The sequence below is a fragment of the Pseudopipra pipra genome, chromosome 2 (assembly GCF_036250125.1).
Source record: "Pseudopipra pipra isolate bDixPip1 chromosome 2, bDixPip1.hap1, whole genome shotgun sequence".
Lineage (NCBI taxonomy): Eukaryota > Metazoa > Chordata > Aves > Passeriformes > Pipridae > Pseudopipra > Pseudopipra pipra.
The window spans coordinates 103458876-103477776 of record NC_087550.1 but is presented as its reverse complement, the minus strand read 5'-3'; the positions used below and the strand labels follow the sequence as shown (position 1 = coordinate 103477776).

Sequence of the window (18901 nt, the reverse complement as noted above, 5' to 3'; positions counted from 1 at the left end):
GGAAGGTGTTGGGTTGAGAAGGTTAAACTCCTTGAACTGAGCAAAGCAGTGAGGCCTCTTGGCAGGAGACTCATTCCATCCATGTCACATGCTCTGGGGAGGCTGGGATGTATTGGTGCTGGAAGTGTAACTGCAGTGGGATGTTGTACCTGACAACCCCTTTACAGGGCATGCCAAATTTGTGACTATCCAAAGACAGGTGAGATAAATCCTGCCCAGGGGACTATTTTTGAAAAGTCAGCATCCTTGTTTGCACAGCATTTTTTGAATGGATGTAGACTAGAAGACTAGAGACACGATTAGCTTAACTCCACAGCAACCTACATGATCTATGCAGCGCATTAATCTATTCCCAGTGCATACGGTCTGTGATCTTTTGAAACAAACCAAGCTGCTTCTGAAGCAATTGCTTTCAAAAGCCTCCATTAAAAATTCACTGCTAATTGCACATAATTAGCAGAGATTGGAGGAATGGGTGCAAGATCCACTGGAATCACTAGCAGTCTGTTATCTTGAACCTTTCAATCATTTTAAAATCAAATTTATTACTCTCTTGAACTTAAGCCTATCGAGAGGATACTATAGGTAGAACTGTTAGCAAAGGCAGGTGTACATTTTTGGGTTGAGTTTTTTACAGCCTAGCAAGTAAACAACTGAAAAGTGCTATTTTTGTTTGATCTACTGATTGCCATTTTCAGCCCCACACAATTAGATGACTGGAAGAGCAATAAGGCCAGAGCAGATTTCAACATGCAACTATTATTAGGAAAGGCATTGATAGTGTAGAGGTAAAGAATTGGGGTGGAAGTCAGTGAATACCTATTATATACAATAGACAATATATACTACATACCTTTTATAAGCTTTAGTCATCTGCTTTTCTGTAGGGGGTATATGTGGTTTCTACATAGGTATATCCTTGTTTATTTGGACATATGTCTACATACTCATTCAGATTCATGCTTAGAGTGTCAGTACCTCAATACTTGTTACCTTTCAAAAACTGTTGCAGATGACACATCCTCTAGGATGGAGCTTGACAGTAATAATTATGTGTTTGGCTTGATGGTGCTTGAGAAAATCATGAGAATGAAGGAGAGTAAGGTGCTTAGGCAATGCTTAAGTTAATCTCATGCCTTCCCATCAAGCCAAGCAGTACACTAAGGAGCTATTCACAACAGAGGAAGGAAAAGATGCAGTTCAAGATGGGAAGAGTCCTGCTGTCTCTTCTTTTCTGGTACAAAGGTACGCACTTTGCCTCCTGAGAGGCACTTTCAGATATGTCTCTTTGTGTTTCTTGTTTCATCCATGCTTTCGTCTTCCAGGGGCTACGGGGTACAGAGCAAGCTCTCTTTACATTCTCATGGAAGCATAATAATTTTGGGAAAGGCAAAATGTGAAGGAGATGTGTAATTTATGTACATGAGCGTGCAGTGTTCTTACAGCTTTATGAATATTCAATAGCAAAACTCTGTTTCACAAAATAATTGCAGTATAAAAAAATTGCCATATAATTTGTCAAAATATGAATTTGCAAAGAAAATTGTAGTGCAGCTGAGCCAGTGTGTAAATAATAACGCTGATTTGAAAAATGAGGTACAGCAAAACATGAAAGACTGGTCCTTCGTTAATCAAAACTCTTGATTAATCAAAAGCTGATCATTTTCTCTAGCAGCAAGAGATTGCTGATGAAGATTGGCTTTTTTTTTAAAGGCCATTTCAGGTATTTTGGCCTGGGAGAGACTTCCAAAGGCACTTTCAGAACAAAATGCAATCATAAGTCAAGAAAATGGGAAAGGTATTTATCAATTTTGAGGCTTTCTCAAATTTACTGTGCAGAAAGGCAGCAACGAAAGCAGGTAAGCAGGAGCTAGAAGAAGCCAGAAAATTCAGGGTCACAATCTCCTTCCATTTTAATTAACCCAGCAGTATAGAACAGGGACATAATTTTCTGGGTTGTGTTTAAATTTCTGGCTTCATCCAAGCCAATGGCAAAGCTGCTATTATCTTAAACAAGGCTGAGGGTTGCACTTGGTAAGTGCTCAGCAGTATCTACCAACATTAACATGTGAATCAAGTGTGATCTGTCAGAGTGAGGAGAAGATTAATCAGACAGTCCAGCTTTTCCCCCATGTATGTTGGATTCTCATTGTTTTGATTTGTCTAGTTCTTTTCTATCTTTCTGTGTTTCCACTTAATACTTTGATCTACAAATTTTCATGGGTAGGAAAGTAAATGTTACTCAACTAGCCATGCCTTCATTTCATCCTGTTATGTTTGGCTGTACCCCACTCTGTCTAATTAATAGGTCTTCCTTTTAATCTTACAGCAAATATTTGTATGTTCTCCTCATACTTTATCTCTCCTCTCTCCTTTGTTTTACTTGGGAAAGTTACTGATGCCTAAGCCTCTTGGAAGACTGTTTTTATCCAGACTCCAGCATTTTTTTCCCTTTGGGTGGCATAACTGCAATTAGTCCTTGGAATGAGTTCATACCTTACTCTGAATCCCAGACACAGCTTGCTTTTAATAGACACCTACACATCAGGATATTTTTGGAGAGCCTGCAGTGAAAAATAACTTGCAGGATCACTTTCAAGGCATCACTCCTTTGATATTTATTTTCTTAATTTACTATGTTACTTAATTTACTGTTTTTCTTTGCTTCATGGCCTAAGTGTCCTCCTCTGGATAAAAAGAGAGCAGTGACCCTTTTCCTAGGTCCCCCTCACAGTCCTGCCTTTCCCTCTCACCACGAAGGTGCTGCTAGGTCAGTCCTCCGAGCTACGTGCACTGATGTCACGATAAGCTGCTTAGCTTATTTTCTCTGGCAGAGCAAGTGGCTTAGAGGAGCACCCCCAGCTCCTGCGCCTCGGCTGGGCTTGTGTTTGCCGGGGACACCGCAGCAGCAGCAGCAGCAGCAGCAGCAGCAGCATATGGTGCAGCAGGCGGGCTCCTGCCACGAGAGCCGCAGCAGCTGCTGAGCCCCCTCCATATGGTGAGGGAGAGCACCCCGAGCCCCGGATTGACATGAATGTGCTTTTAGCACATTGAATGTGACATGCCTGCACCGCATTACTCTGTCCGTGCTCCCTACACGTTGAGGAATAAGCACATCTCAGCAGCTTGAGTGGATTTCTTTTTTCCCGGTTTTTTTGTAGCTTTGAAAAAAACCCAACAAACCAGCCCAAAACCAAAATTAAAGGCTCAAACCCGCCTTTGGATGATGGTAAATAACATCTTTAGTGCTGCCCTTTGGCATAATCAATGCATCTAGTGAAATTACTATGCAGGCAATGTTCTGCGTAGCTCTAAGCAGGAAGGAGCAAACATGACAGTAAGATCATAAATTGGCAAAAGTTTTCAAAGGAACACTTTGGGAAAAAAAGATAATTGTGCATCTCTTAAGAAGAAAAGGGGGAGAGGTTGATTTTTTTCCAACTTATTTAATCTTTTTCCAGATATTTTCACAACATAAAAGACCAGCAGGTGTTAAAGAGAAATTAATATTAATTAAATACGAATAATTGTCATTATTTAAATATGGTTTTTATCGTGTTCAAATAACTAGTAAATATTAAATGTCATGTCATGACCAGGCTTTGCGAATGAAGATTTAGGAAGGCTCTATCCACATTTGTTACAGGCACGCTGGTGGCTTATGAGGCCAATACGAGATAGAAATATTAAATGACACACAATACAAATGAATAAAAATGGAAACCAAATAAAAATAACTCAAGTAAATGGAAATTAAAATAATAAAACCATGAAAAATCCTCACAAAATGAAGGAGGAAAAGAACAGCTGAGTTAAAGCCTGAGAGAAAAGCTTAACACAAAGTATGAGACCTTCTCCCCTCTGCAGGCTGACACTGATGCTGCTCCTCTTGCCCTCATTTTCTGGCTCTGACCGTGCCTGCCAGTGATCAGCAGAGGTCAGTCCTCGCAGGCTGATGTGTGCCGGGGCGTTGGTGCCCTCTTGGGTGGTGCTGAGGCCAGAATATCATCTACGGGGGAAAAAGCCTGAGCATTTTGGCCACTGTGGCTTTAGGTGGTCGGCATCCCTGGACGGGCGCCCAGCCTGACTCCCAGTGTCTTTTGGTGGACACAGATCTGCATATGCCCTAGGGGTCTCTGCCTGCTAGCACAGCTCCCAAGGACCGTTTAAACCCCAGGCTTTTTAGAAATAGAGATACTGTTTGCTCAACACGAGGTCCCATTGAGGCTGCTTAGCATAACCATGGAAAAAGCCCTGGGGGAAATCAACAAAAGCAATCACCAAGCGACTGGACAGGGGGGCTACTCTTGCCAAGGGGACCTGGGACGGCCACAGCTGCAGCAGGGGTCCCTGGGGCCCTTGCCTGTGGCGCATTTGGGAAAACACCACAGATATGGCAGCTTCCCTAAATGCACCTTGTTACCAAGGCTCTGCAACCTGATGTGAGTCACCTCACTTGCCTGGCACGATTTTCAGGGCTGGTATGTAAAAATAGCCTAGGTTAATAATATAGCAACCCACAAACTAGCACCCAATGAGCACAGACCACTGAATGCTTTTTTCAGTGTCTCAACCCTCTGTGTTGCTTTACAGACTGTGTTACCTAACTCTGCTTCCTGATGATGTCTAATGTGGTGCTCAGGGAAAAGAGGGCTTTGCAATGGTGTGCTTTTCAGAAAGCATGGATAAAAACAGTGCCATTCAGTCCAGCTATATCTTTCGTTTCTGTGACATCTTTGTTGGGGCTCCAGTCATATTTTTCTGAGTTTTGAGCTGTTTTCCCTTGCCCTGCCCCATGACCCACAGGTGCAGAAGGGAAGCAGGTGACTATGCAGCAGGAACCACAGTGCCCAGAAAGCACTGCTGCACCATGGAGGGGACTGCTCTCCACTGGGAGGAGAGTAAGTCATTTTACTCATCTCTCCGAGACTTTAAACTGAGATGTTGCTTGCAGAGATGAGAGACAACATTAACTATTTTCCAGCTGAAGCTTCTAGGACACCTAAATTATAAAATAAATAAATAATTAAACTTTTCCACATACTTTTCCTACAATGATCAAGTTTATGTGAACTTATTCCAGTAAGTTGAGTGACTGACATTTATTCTGTGTTATAGTTTATTCCTCTGTTTTTATATTTTTTATGTGCTTTCTCATGCTTGTACATTTGTCATTAATTCTAGACACACTAAAAGAGGACTTGGTATTGTGGCATTATGGTCAGGATAGTGAATATGATTTCTCAGAGTTACCATATCAAAATGTGCTTAGCCTTTGGCAGTGTTACTTCTGTCCACACTTATCTTCCTCCTTTCTTACTCTTGTTTAGCCACATGATTACAAATTTTCTGAGACACACAGTTACCTTTTCCTGTCCTTAAAATGCCAGCAGCTGAGTTTCCTTGCTATTTATTGCCCCTTCGTTTTCCCAGCTAGCCTTAAGTTGTGGCTGCTGGTTTATCCCACTTCCACCTCAGGAAACCTGTGTCCTCCCCATCTTGGCATCCCAGGACTACCTCTGCTATCTCTTTTCTTTCTCCCGCAAACCTGGACCACCCCCTAGAATATCTCTCCCCTCCATCCTGCTCCCTGAGTGGGGCCATCCCAGGGCCTGGGCTACAGCCCAACCTCACTAAGGTGCTCTGACACAAAATCATCCTCTGGTTCTTGCCTAAGCCCTGGTCCCTAAATCCTGACCTGTCGGGTGGCATTTGTGCATGATAGTGTGCTGGACAAACAGCACTGCAGGGTAGGATGAAGGGATGGGAAAGGTGCATGCCTTTCCTCCCTGCCTCCCACAAACATAGATAACAGTTTATTTCACTGAACTGATGGTTTGCTGAATGTCCTGGGGGGTAGGCTGTAAATAGTACTTTTTGCTTTTTAATGTTTGGGGGTTTTTTTCAGTCTTGTGCTTTTAAAACAACAGCCCCTGGCGGCCGTGCAGGACTTATGACTCTCCCATGAATTGCAGCAATTCGTTCTGTCTGACCTACAATTACCAATTATCTTTGTAACCTTCCTTGAAGGCAAACACGCTCACTATAAAAGCATGCTGGCCATCACTTTTTTTTTGGGCTATTGGCAGCCAGCTTTCCTCTTCATTTCCTTTGTAGGACAGTGCCCGTCACAGCTGTAAACACACCAATATATCAATTACTGTGTTTTCTGGCCAACTGCAGGCAAGGGCATTTTCCTTTTCCTTTTCTCTCCCAGCACCAGGGGTTATCAGGCCACGCTGCCCAGGCAGGATGTTTGGCCATCTGCTGCTGCACTTACCCCAAGCCAAGCCAAGCTTGCTACTCCCCTGTGCCATGGTTGGATGGCTGCGCCACTTGTGGGAGCAAGCCCTTAGCAATTAACCTCTTCTGACTCAAAAAGACAAAGCTGAACTCCTGTTTGAGATAATTAAATCAGTGAGTTATGCAGTGAGGGGTGGTGATCCCCAGCCCAATGGGGACAACCAGAGGGGCAGCACACCAGCACCCGTGCCCTGGCACTGGCTTTGCACCCTGTGTGTTGTGGGACTGACCCAATACAACATTGCCTTGAAAGAAGGCCTTTTGTGCTTGAAATTTACACCCTTGCTTGATTTGCAGTGCTGTCCCCTGGCAGATGAGGCTAAAAACCCTAGAAGCCACTCTTGTAACTCAGGAGCAGGCATCTCAGCCATCACTGGCTGAGTGCAGCCACCCAAGTGATGCTGGGGTGACCTGTGAGGAGGATTCATTTCTGGTGGTTGAATTGGTGCTATCGTACACCCACCCACCTGAAAACTGTTCCTTTTTTCCCTGTTGTTTCACTCATAGATATTGAATTTTGAGTTCCATGTGTCAATGACATATCAAATTTTGATCTTGGCTCTCAAAGGGAGGTACTCAGGAGACCTATGGAAGGGCTCAGCATGGTCCCACAGCAATACCCTACATCAGTCCTGGTAATCGACATCCCCTTTTCCCACATAGTGCACAAGAGTAGGCTTCACCACAATACAGTCATCTTCATGGAACATAGTTTTCTTAGGTTAGTGGCTGGACTTGATGATTTTAGAGGTCTTTTCCAACCCCTTTGCCAGGCCAAAGTGCATTAAACCACCATAAGGAAAACCCAAACCAACACACAGAAGTTTTTGCACAAAAATCAGTCTTCTAAAGATGAAAATGAAGTTAAGAAACACATAGCAAGCACACATCTCTAAATGAAACTTAAGTGCCTGCAGATGGAAGAAGTCAAGCCTGGAGCCCTGTGAGCTCAGACAGTTGCTGGGCAGTGGGGACACATGAGGGCTATGCTGGCTGGGGAATCAGGCTCCCAGATTTCAGGGTAAGGAAGCTGCCCTTGCAGGTGGTGCTCCTGGAGCAGGAGCACTGGCTGGAGGGGCAGGAGACACACCTGCTCTCCTGGTTGTCATGGCCCTGGTGCCAGTGCCACTGCAGAATTGGCATCAAACAGAGCACCACGCAGGCAGGAGAGGCACTACATTTCTTTTATTGGCAAAGATGGTACAGTTTTGATAAGTGATAAAGTCCTGGTTTGTATTGTATTGGCAAACAGCGTTAACCACCTTTATGCTGGTTTAAGTCAAATTCCTTTGCCCTGTGTGGCACAGCACAGAGGTGGCCTTGGGCTTACACCTCTGCCTTGGTTTTCTCATTGCACAGTGAAGTGACAGGGTTTGACTGGGTAACATCTGTGCTGGGAAAGGTGTAGTGCAGTGTTGTGAGTGGCCCTCAGCCTACGCTTTACGAGAGGCCAGATCCGGAGATGTGCAGCCTTGTTTTTCTGCTGAGCTTGTTGGGGTCTGGGTGCCCCCTGCCTCCCTCTTGGGTCTGACTATAAGCCATATCTTTTTATTGCAGACCAATGTTTACTTCTTCTGCCAGGGCCAGTGCCTTGGGTTAATGTTGCAAGTTCCTGATGCCAGAAATGCTGCCCTGGGACGCTGAAGCACAGGAAACCATCTCTGTTGTTAGAGAAAGGAATTTTTTAAAACTTCTTTATCATTTTGTTCTTGGCTGTCTTTCTTTCAGACTCTTGATACATTTAGGCTCAGTGTCACACCCAAGGAGCAGTTGCATTTCAGTAATAAACAGAGCTTTGTATATAGTTTATATTTCAGCTGATTATAATTGCTCTGTGTTTGTGAGTATTTTGAGAGGAAACTTGCTATAGAAACGTGAGATGTAAATTCCCAGCATTAGCTGGAGCTTCCTAGACTCAGCAAAGTGACAGTGTATGAATGAATAAATCATAACTAGAATTCAGTGAATAATTCAGAGTCTAATTCATTTGGTGAAAAGACCTCTTTCTGTATTCACAAAACCTCTGTGGCAGGTTTCTCATGGCTTCTGTATGCAAGTTTTTACCTGCTCAACAGCTTGTTCCTTGGTGGCTTGTAGATGCCCTACTGGCTTTGAAAAAGTGATGTTCGACATTTGACTTGTGTTGATGAGTTATCAGCAGTCATGGGACTATTTTTTTTTTTAATTATTTTCATAGATGTCTGGGAATTATCCTGCCAGTCCAAATGCTGTTAACACAGTCTGCTTTGGACTTCACTGTGAAGCAAGGAGAGCCTTTTCAGTAAGGAAAGTGCTCATAAAAAAGCCATTGCTCAGTAAGAGGCAAGAGATAAAACAGGTCAGATGTTACAAAAATAATGTCTCTTCCTCTACAGCCACAACGACTGGTTTTCCCTAAGAAAGAAAAAAACCAGTGTCCTGTCTGTAAAATGGATTAGGAAGACCCGTTTACATTACATTTTTCTCCATCCCATCCAAAGTGAGTGGTCTCAGACCAAGCACCTTGTAGAGTGTCCCATCTCCTCCAAAGGCACTTATCACTTGCAGTAGTGCCAGGATGGGATTTCACCCTTGGAGTTCATCAGCTTACACATTTTAAGGAGAAAATGTGACAGGGAAACTAGAGCAGGAAGGCATAAAAAATGGATGTGGGCAAAATCAGCTATAAAGCAGAGACCAAGTGGGCTGGCATGAGTTTCTCCTCAGGGTGATTCAGGTGTGTCTGATCAGAAAGAGGAGATGCCAAAGACATCAGAAAGAAAACCCAGTGGAGGAGTAGCACAGACATGGACACAGGCAGTGCCCTGCTCCTGCCCATATTCTCTTACCTTCCCCTGGCAATCAGCTTGGGGAAAACTTGGTAGATTCGTCAGTCCTTCATTTATTTATTTGTCCCTAGCTCAGGAGAAAATTGTATTTTGTAAAGTTTGCTTGCAGCATCTTTGTTTCTAATCTGTCTCTCTCTTCTTCTCTCCACGCCCACTGCCCAGCTGCAATGGCCCTCTCCCCAGGAGAGGTAAGTGTCTCTGGCTTGTTTGGCTGCCAGGTAAATGCTGGGGCTCTGACACGGCCTAGCTTTGGTGCCTTGGGCCAGAAGTAGGGGTGGCACCTGGCCCAGGCACATGCTCTGACTTCTGAATCCAAGGGATCCAAGTCACCCCATGTTTCATGCTAGGCTGGCTCAGAGAAGGTGCAGCAGGCTGGGCAGGCATGAGCATCTGTCTCAGGTTCAGAACTCAGATTTAGCCTCATGTTGCTGTTGTTGATGACTATGTTGATTTATTGCTGGTTTTTTACCTTCCCTTTAGGATGAGAGACTGGAGCTGTGGCACAGCAAGGCTTGCAAATGCGATTGCCAAGGAGGACCTAACTCAGTGTGGTCCAGTGGGACTAACAGCTTGGAGTGCATGCCAGGTAATGGACCAGTGTGCTTTTAGCCATATTTGCCTGGTTATCTCCAGCAGGTTCCCCTCCTGCACTCACCATTGCAGAGGAGGCATGTTTTGGTGGTACTTGTTCCAAATCCAGCTGCTGTGAGGCTGGGGGAGCTGCACTGGTGTGAGGTGAGGGGGTGACCCTGCACTGTCAGGCAGAGGCAGCCACCATTCCTGGGCCTTGGGAGGTCACTGAGGGTGGCCCATGCTGGCCAGTGCTCCCTACTGGCACCTATGCCTGGCATGCCAGCCTGGTCTTACTGCGTATTTTCTTACCATTTAACCTTAGCAGTGTACAATTCTCCATTTGAAGTCTTGCTACAGCCTGGTACCACCCTGCTGTCATTTGCACCAAGCAATCACGGAATCACAACATGGTTTGGATTGGAAGGGACCATTGAAGATCATCTACTTCCAATACCTCCCCTCTCCCATCCCCTTTATTGATAGCGACATCTTCCACTAGACTAGGTTGCTCAAAGCCCCATCCAACCTGGACTTGAACACTTTCAGGGATGGGGCATCCACAGCTTCTCTGGACAACCTGTCCCAGTGGATCATCATCTGCACAGTAAAAAAGTTCTGCTTTATGTCCAATCTAAACCCATACTCTTCCTGTTTAAAACCCTTGCCTTTTGAGAGGCAAGGTAGGGGAAGGAGACATGACAGGTTTGGTTGATCTGTCCATGGCAGATATGTGAGGAGCAGGGCTAGGTTTCCCGGCAAGGCCAGGTGTGATGGGTGCTCTCACACATTAGCATTATGCAGCTGAGTAATGAAGGCTTCCTTGACTGATAAAGGCTGTTCTCCTGAATGATGAATATTGCCACTGTAACTCTGCTCTCCCTAGGTAGGGGCTTTGCACTCCCTGATTTGGCCAGGCAGGCATCAGGCATCTGTTTTGGTGGGTCCCTGTGCGTGGGACTCACCAGAAGGTGACCTGCTAATTGCATTATGGTTGTGTGGTCTGAGGATTAGTGTTGCTAAAAGTGAAGTTGGGTGGTGTTTGAGATAAGCCTAACGAATAGTAAACACAAGGGGCCACCCCAGCCCAGCCACCTCTTGCACAAGGGGAGCAAGGCTTTTAACGTGGTGAAAAAGCATGATGTTTCCATGCCTCGAGGAAGGCGGGAGGGTGGCTATATGTTTTCATGGGAAAAAACATGTTAATGAGGTACCGACTGAGCAAGATATGTTAATGAGATATTGATGCATACAGTATTGACCTAGTGGAGCTTGCTAATGAGACATCGACCACAGGGCTGCAGTGCTGGGGAGTTGCACTGGGGAGGCCACGGTCATACCGGGTTCTAGGCCCCCACTGAGGCACCCCATGTGTAGGTCATTTTTAACACGAGGCACCACGCTGGTTGGTCAGGCACAGCTAAGGCAAGGAAACGTCCTACCCACAAGGGAAGCTGCGCAGAGCTTTGCTTGCTCCTTTACTGCTGAGACCCATGAAACAAACTATGCTGAACTGGAGAAAGGTACAGAGTAACCTTTGGGGGCTCCACAGGCTGCAAAATTAGAAAATACTGCCTGTGATATAGATGTTTGCCTAGGCAATCCCCATGTGACCCTTGTGAGCACCTTCATTCTGTGTATCTTGATACGCAGTGATAACCTGATTGTATAAAAAATGATCATAACAAAAATCCCCACAACTAGGTCCAGTTAGCATGTAGGTGCTCAGCATCACCAAAGTCCTGCATTTCAGAGCCCTGTGTGGTGACCCACACAGAAAGTTTTAATGACGAATGAGTATTTCTTTCTCCAGTATTTTTGCAGCCAGCAGGAGTCATGTTGAATTTGTCACTGTTGCCAAAGACAGCTGTGGGGGCATGACTGGTAGCCTAGAGACCTGAAGTCAAAAACTCAGATGGAGATCCCTGAGCCTTCAGTGGAGTCATGCATTACACCTCACTGGCACCAGAACATCTGCAGGTTTTCCACAAGGCAAGACCATCTCCAGACACAAAGATGGTCCCCATAGCAGAGAATGCAGAAGACCCAAGGGTGCTTGTGAAGCAAGCTTGATGATCAGAGCTTGCTCAGAAATTTTGCCATTCAAGTAAATCAAGACAGTGAGTGGAGGGGCAGAAGGGGGTAAAGCCCAGCAAGTAAAGCAGTGCCTGACATTTCTCAAGGACCAGGCAGAGGCAGACAGCCTGGAGGCTGGATCCAGGTTGATGGATCCAGTCTGGTTTTTCTTCCACATGCCTTTCAAGAAGGAGATTCATACTACAACATCTGAATAAAACCTTTCCCCCAAAATGTTTCAGGTAGAACAAGTTTAGTAAGTTTGAGAGAGAAAGAAGAGTTAGAAATTAAAACTAGTTAGGAATGAAGATACTATGGCCCCTGTGCAGGTTGTGGTCTGGGATTAAGAGCATCCTAGTCAGGGAGGAGACGGAGTAGTGAAACCACAGGAGGTGTTGACAATGTGTGTGCAAACACACCCAGGAAACAGCCAGTCATGTCACTTAAGGTGTTTTTTTCCCCTTTTCTGCAGAGTGTCCCTACCACAAGCCCCTGGGTTTTGAGTCTGGTTCTGTCACCCCAGACCAGATAAGTTGCTCCAACCCTGAGCAGTACACGGGTTGGTACTCCTCCTGGACAGCCAACAAGGCCCGCCTCAATGGCCAAGGCTTTGGGTGAGTTCCAAAATGCCTCTCTGAGGGGCTCCAGGGGCAGAGGGTGTGGGGTGCTGGGGGAACCCTGGCAGTGTGGGGCAGGAGGGTCTGCCTGGAAGGGCAGCGGTAGAGGACATAGCAGAGCTGGTGCTGTCCCCCAGGTGTGCGTGGCTCTCCAAGTACCAGGACACTGCACAGTGGCTGCAGATCGATCTGAAGGAGGTGAAGGTGATTTCAGGGATCCTCACACAAGGTCGCTGTGATGCCGATGAGTGGATGACCAAGTACAGCATTCAGTACCGCACCGACGAAAACCTCAACTGGGTTTACTACAAGGACCAGACCGGGAACAATCGGGTCAGTGCAATTTGCTCTTTGGCCACTGGTGGAGAGGTGGCATGTTTGGTGACATGAAGGCATCATTTCTCAGTGGGAGGTGCCCCAAAATGGGGGTCCTGTGTCAGCAGCAGGGTGGATGGGTCTCAGTGCTCACTCCATGTCTGGGGGCAGCACAGAGAGGGGCCATTTCCTCTGTGGTGAAAGTGAGTGCCATCCTGACCAGGGCAAAATAAATTTGTTGTGATTTCTAATGATGATAGTGGAGTCCAGATTAAGCTCAAGGGTATTAGTTGGCATTGCAGAGGAGGGAGCACCTCCATGATAAACCCACTTTCTCAGCTGTGGCTATACAACCCCAGCCCTGCTTGGGCACTGAGAAATGGGGGCCCCTTTTGGCGTAAGTCTAGAGCTAGTGCACAATGACAATGCAGAAAAAACCCTGAGACAAGATCTGTAACTACTTATGTCACAGCCCACTGAACTGTTCTCACACTGCACTTCTTACTGGCTGGTTTGAAGCGAAAAATTGCACTGAGGAAACCTTACAATGATGCCTGTGCAGCCCAGCTGGGCTGGGGGATGCCACAGCTGCTGCCTCCTAGGCATCCTCAGTGTCCATCTGTGGGGATGGCCCTGTCCTAGCATGGGAGGCTCTGGTGGCTTTGCTGAAGTATCAGTTCCTGCAGCCTTGGGGAGATGCTGTGCTGAGCTTTCCCCAAAAAACAGGTCGTGGCAGCAGGTGATGCGACATGCTGGCCAAGCAATGAGGAAAGGACGCTCAGATACATTTTTTGTCTGTATTGGCATATGAGACAACCCAGCTCATGAACTGCAAAGAGCCAAATTTTACCATGCTCACTCCAAACATGTGGTGCCTTGCTGCAGGAAGGCAAGTGAGAGAGGATGGGGTGAGATTAAGTCTGGCCTAACCACAAAAAGTGCAGAAACAATGGGAGAAAGTGACTTACTCAGAAAACCGAATCAGCATGACAAAAATGGTCTGGCTATTTTTGATGTCTTTTGTTTTGAGGGTGGAGGGGAGGGAACCTCCTCTTCATCTATTCTGCACAGGCACCCCAGACTCATGGGACAGAACTTCCAGCCCCCTAACCACCTCCCCACACCTCCCTTCACAGGTTTTCTATGGCAACTCAGACCGCTCCTCTTCAGTGCAGAACCTGCTGCGGCCGCCCATCGTGGCCCGCTACATCCGCCTCATCCCGCTGGGCTGGCACGTGCGCATCGCCATCCGCATGGAGCTCCTGGAGTGCCTGGGCAAGTGTGGCTGACTGCTGTCTCCTGAGGTGGACGTGGAGGTGTCTGCCCATGCAGCTGCCCTGCCTCACCACTGCCACAGCTGCAGCCACAGTCCTGCGGAGTAAATGCCCAGCCTGCAAAGGGAAGAGCTATCTTGAATAAAACATGGCTCCATACCATGCCTGGTCATTCAGCTGATGGGTGTTTCTGGGCACACGCTGGGAAAGGTGGGAGGGATCAGGGCTTTGATCCCATGATATATGGTGCTTCTGGCCCTGGCTGTTAGGTTGGGGAAATCATCATCACAGTGTGCTGTGAAGGCCAGAGTAAATGCAGATGGGGTCCAAAGGCAGGGCTTGGGTTCTTTTCAGGACGGCAGGTCTATGCCTGATTATTTGTCCTGGAGCCCAGCCCTCCCCCACTGACCCACCAGGACCAGGGAGGGTTCTCATAGGACAGACATGTCACCCTGCTTTTCCTCATGCCAATCTCTGCCATCCCTGAGACAGGATTGGGGCCAGATCTGGCCTGTCCCCGGTATGAGGGCCCCCACCTGGATCTCACACTCTCAAACCACCTCATGTCTTCTTATATCAGCAACCTCCTGGCCTGAGCTGCTGTGGCTGGCTTTGGAGCAGGCATCAGTGCCTTGAGAATGAGATGGCCAAACCCTCTGTGTATCCTGTCTGGTTTTGCACTAACACATCTCAGGGGCCCCAGGGCACTTTGCTCCCTGTGGATGTTTGGGCACAGACATAGGGACTGCCTCTTATTAACTGTTTGATCTCCATGGCCTGATCGCCAGTGGTGTTTAGCATCTGAGGAATCCGGAGGCTCTGATGATCGACCCATGTCCCTGGGGCGACAACTTGGTTACTATGGCTCATGTCCCTGCCCAGCACAGGAACTCAACACAGCTTAGATATGAACTACAGCCCCCCAGCTCCCATGTGGGAGGGTTCTAGGGAGCTCTGGAGTGACAGCTTTGGTTTGCCTTCCCACGCACCTGTAACACTAACCTGGCAGGCACCAGAGGCCTTTTTCCTGTTTTCTAACAACCTGGACTGTCTCAGCAAAGAGAGAAGAGTCATGAAGACAACTGCACTGTGGCAGGCCATCTGCCTCTCCTCTCCTTATCCCTGTGGGCAGAGAGGTGAATGTGTGCAGGGCAGGAGTTGAGATGTGACTAAAACCAAATGAGATGTGACTAAAAACATGAGAAAAGCCTTTGGATGGCTGTGCAATTCATCACATTCATTTGTGAGAGCAGATGTTTCTGCCTTGTTTTTTCCTGTATATAGACACAAATAATATCTGTCAGGAAAATAAGGTCTTCTGGTGAGTCTGAAAGCTGCTCCATTAAATAGGAAGAAGTCTACAGAGATGTAGAAAAGACAAATTCCCATCTGCTGAAGATGATTGCTATTATACACCATTACTCCATAGCTTCACCCCAACCCCCCATTTGTGGATAGGAATTTTGCTTATCCACAAATTGGTCTAGGGATACTTTTTCCTAGTAAGAAATCACTGTGTGGTTTTCTAATGCTAAACAGTCAAGGCAAGCTCTACTGAGAAGGTCCATTGAGCTTGAGGCACGTCCTTCATGCAGCCAAGCTGTGGGACCACCATGGTGTAACAGCCTCCCCAGGGACAATGACGAACAGCAACAGGGAGACAAGGGCTCTCCACCAGCTGTCATAGCTCTTGTGTTAACAACATCAACACTGAGAGCTGAAGTGTTTCCGGGCCCTGGACATAGTTGCCATCATGTTAATACACAGCTGTGTCTGCCCTAAAAGCAGCACAGGCAGCTCTGCTCCATGTCCTGGTGGATGGTGATAGGGAAGAGGAGGCTTGGTGCTGCTGTTCCACAGCACAACTGAGGTGCAGGGGGTGGGGATGGAAGGGCGAAAGGATGGACTGGGCACCAGCCAGTGAATATTTATATCACCCAAAGCAGTTAAGCTTGAGTGTAGCTAGTCAAAGCCTTGCTGTGACTGGACTCTGAAGAGCTACACACAGTCCAGGGTTTTTCAAGTTGTCTGATTTAGGAAATGCACCCTATGGCAAGGTGCAGGAGGTCCTGTGAAATTTGGAAGAGCTCGCAGGCTTAATGCACAGCCTGAATGGATGGACCACACACCATTATACACCAAGGAACCTCACTAAATTATGTATCTTCACATGACCGATCCTATATGTAGGATATAATAAAACCTTAGAGGAAGAAAGTACTGTCTAGGTAGAAAGGACCTGTGCTATCAGTCTTTGAGCCTCCCACTTCAAAGAAATCACTAGATCTTTTTTCTAGATTGCAATGTCCAGCGACAAATAAGGTGGAACTAACTGGCATAACAGTGCATTTCACAGTTCATTTGCTTCTTGCCTTGCCCTGTCCTTTGCCTGCAGTTCACTTTTCCAAGCTTTCATGGGGAAGAGACTTACTTCTGGCTTTCAACTAAATGGTTCCTGCTAAAGCAGGAGTTTCTGTTTTGATCCTTGCTGTGCAGCTCACTTGCTAATTGACCTCTGGAAATTCACTTAACCTCTGCCTCATATAAAAAGAAGGTTGTTGAGAGGCTTAATTAATTAAGTGGTCCTAAAGTGCTTTTAGAATTGCATTTGACTTCCACCTCTGCATAAATTCAGCATGTTGGAGCAACAGTGTGACTGAGGGCATTATGAAAGTGGGACAGAACCATCCAAAGTAAAATTACATAAATACACAAGCTTTCTCTCATAAACATAGGATCACAGAATGGTTTAGGTTGGAAGAAACCTTAAGGATCATCTAGCTCTAATTTCCCTACCATGGGAAGGGATGCCTTTCCCTAGACCAGGTTTCTCAGAGCCCCACCCAGTCTGGCCTTGAACACCTCCAGGGAGGGGCATCCACAACTTCTCTGGGGAACCTGTTCCAGTGCCTCACTGCCCCCATGGTAAAGAATTTCTTCCTAATATCTAATCCAAACTTACCTCCTTCAGTTTAAGGCTGTTTCCCCTTGTCCTATCACTACACGCTCTTGCGAAAAGTCCCTCTTCAGCTCCCTTGTAGCCCACTTTATGTACTGGAAGGCACTACAAGGTCTTCCTTCTCTTTTCCAGGCCCCAAGTCTCTCAGCCTGTCTTCACAAGAGAGGTGTGCCAGCCTTGTGATCAGCTTAGTGGCTCTCCTCTGGACTTGCTCCAAGTCCATGTCTTTCTTGTGCTGAGGGCCCCAGAGCTGGATGCAGCACTCCAGATGGGGTCTCATGAGAGTGAAGTAAAAGGGGCAGAATCACTTCCCTCACCCTGCTGACTACGCTGCTTTCAATGCAGCCCAGGACACAACTGGCCTTCTGGGCTGCCAGCGCTCATTGTCGGCTCACGCTGAACTTTTCATCCACCAGCAGCCCCCAGTCCTTCTCCTCAGAGCTGCTCATGATCTGTTCCTCCCCCAACCTGTGTTTGTCTTGGGACTGCCCCGACCTAGGTACAGGACCTTGCACTTGGCCTTGTTAGATTTCATGATGTTTGCACCAGCCCACCTCTCAAGCCTGTCCAGGTCCCTCTGGATGGCATCCCTTCCCTACAGTGTGTCAACCGCACAACATGGCTTAGTGTCGTTTGGCAAACTTGCTGAGGGTGCACTCAATCCCACTGTCTATGTTGCTGACAAGAATGTTAAACAATCATGCAGGTCTTTACCTGTAGATGTAGGGAGACCAATGCATGGCTTTGCAACTGCACAGAACACAAGGGGTTTGAAATAGGAAGCAGGACCAAGAGCTGCCTTCATATTCATGACCTGAGTTTTTAGCATGGCATGCTTAGAGAGAAATGAGGGAACTGTGCTGAGAAATCAAACTTGCCCAGTCTAAGCTATGTGAGCAGAGACTACCTTAGGCCTCCAGAGCAGCCACATCATATATAAGTCAATAGCCCCGTGCAGAAATTATCCCTTCATTTCCACCCAGAGAAAAATGCCAATGCCCACTATGGTCCCCATTCCATGGAGGACTAATGGTGACTACACTGGGGTTCCTCTTCAAGGAGGTGGTTACTCCATTTTCTGGGGCTCTGCAGGGGGTACAGAAAAGAGGTCACTACAACGAGATCCTTGAAAGAGTAAGAGCCAAGTAAGGCTGTAAGAGTAAAGCCAAGTGTGCCCAGAGCTCTAGGCACCTCAGGGAAACAGGCATTTCAAACCCATTTCTGGCTGGGACTGTTAAAGTACTGGACTGCTTGTCCTGGTGGAAATTGAAGACATCGGTTTGGGTCAGTGGTTTCCCTCTTGGGGAGGTGATGGGCACAGCTCAGTGCAGGCACTGGGCAGCAGCCTGGTCTCACCAAGGCTGTGGTTGCTGCACAAGCCATCAGGCAGCTGTTTTGGATCTAAAAGACTGCAAGTCCTGGCTTTCAGCAAATCTACTGCTGAAGATCAGAGGGAAAGATGAGAGGCCAAGGTAAAGTGGTCCCTACTCCTCTGTTGCAAATTATCCTGAAGAATGAGAGACTAGCAGAGAAATATTTAAAGCTTTTTAAAGCTGCACACAGGAACAAAAAAAAGTCATGGCCAGGACATTTTAAAGAGGAACCAATCTAAACCTTATTGCTGACACCTAAATATTTGCCTAAAAGGGTCTCAGTTTACGTGTGGCCATAATGAAATTCCAACATGATACTTTTCTGCAGCAAAGGCTACTGGCTGGAAACTATCAGGGCTTTTTAATTTCTGGTAGTGCCTGCTGGGGGGGGGTTGGTGGGTTGATACTGTTTAAAAGAGGGAGCAGCAGAGATTCTGGCCCTGAAAGGAAGAAACCACCCTTGATGCCTGCAGTGAGACTACAGGAATGGTGGGCAACAAGGTGCTTCAGAAACATCACACTTGCAGACAGATACAAGCTGGCTTCTCAGAGTGGGGAGTTAGCCAGGACCTGGCAGCGATCCATC

The 18901-nt window shown here is 46.9% G+C and overlaps 1 protein-coding gene across 1 annotated transcript; it reads left to right on the top strand.

Annotated features, from left to right (window-relative positions):
* The first annotated feature begins 1148 nt into the window (after positions 1 to 1148).
* Positions 1149 to 14142, top strand: RS1 (retinoschisin 1). Its single transcript, XM_064646715.1, has 6 exons — positions 1149 to 1245; positions 9294 to 9319; positions 9612 to 9717; positions 12250 to 12391; positions 12532 to 12727; positions 13846 to 14142. Exons 1-6 carry the CDS (start codon positions 1194 to 1196, stop codon positions 13996 to 13998), a joined length of 675 nt encoding a protein of 224 aa, XP_064502785.1. The 5' UTR covers positions 1149 to 1193; the 3' UTR covers positions 13999 to 14142.
* Positions 14143 to 18901: the final 4759 nt, after the last annotated feature.

What these genes read in the sequence shown, in the direction of transcription:
- RS1 (XM_064646715.1), top strand. Translation starts at nt 1,194, where the DNA reads ATGCAGTTCAAGATGGGAAGAGTCCTGCTGTCTCTTCTTTTCTGGTAC. An exon ending in CTCAATGGCCAAGGCTTTGG is followed by an intron (nt 12,392 to 12,531) that starts GTGAGTTCCAAA and finishes GCTGTCCCCCAG; the next exon opens with GTGTGCGTGGCTCTCCAAGT. An exon ending in ACCAGACCGGGAACAATCGG is followed by an intron (nt 12,728 to 13,845) that starts GTCAGTGCAATT and finishes CTCCCTTCACAG; the next exon opens with GTTTTCTATGGCAACTCAGA.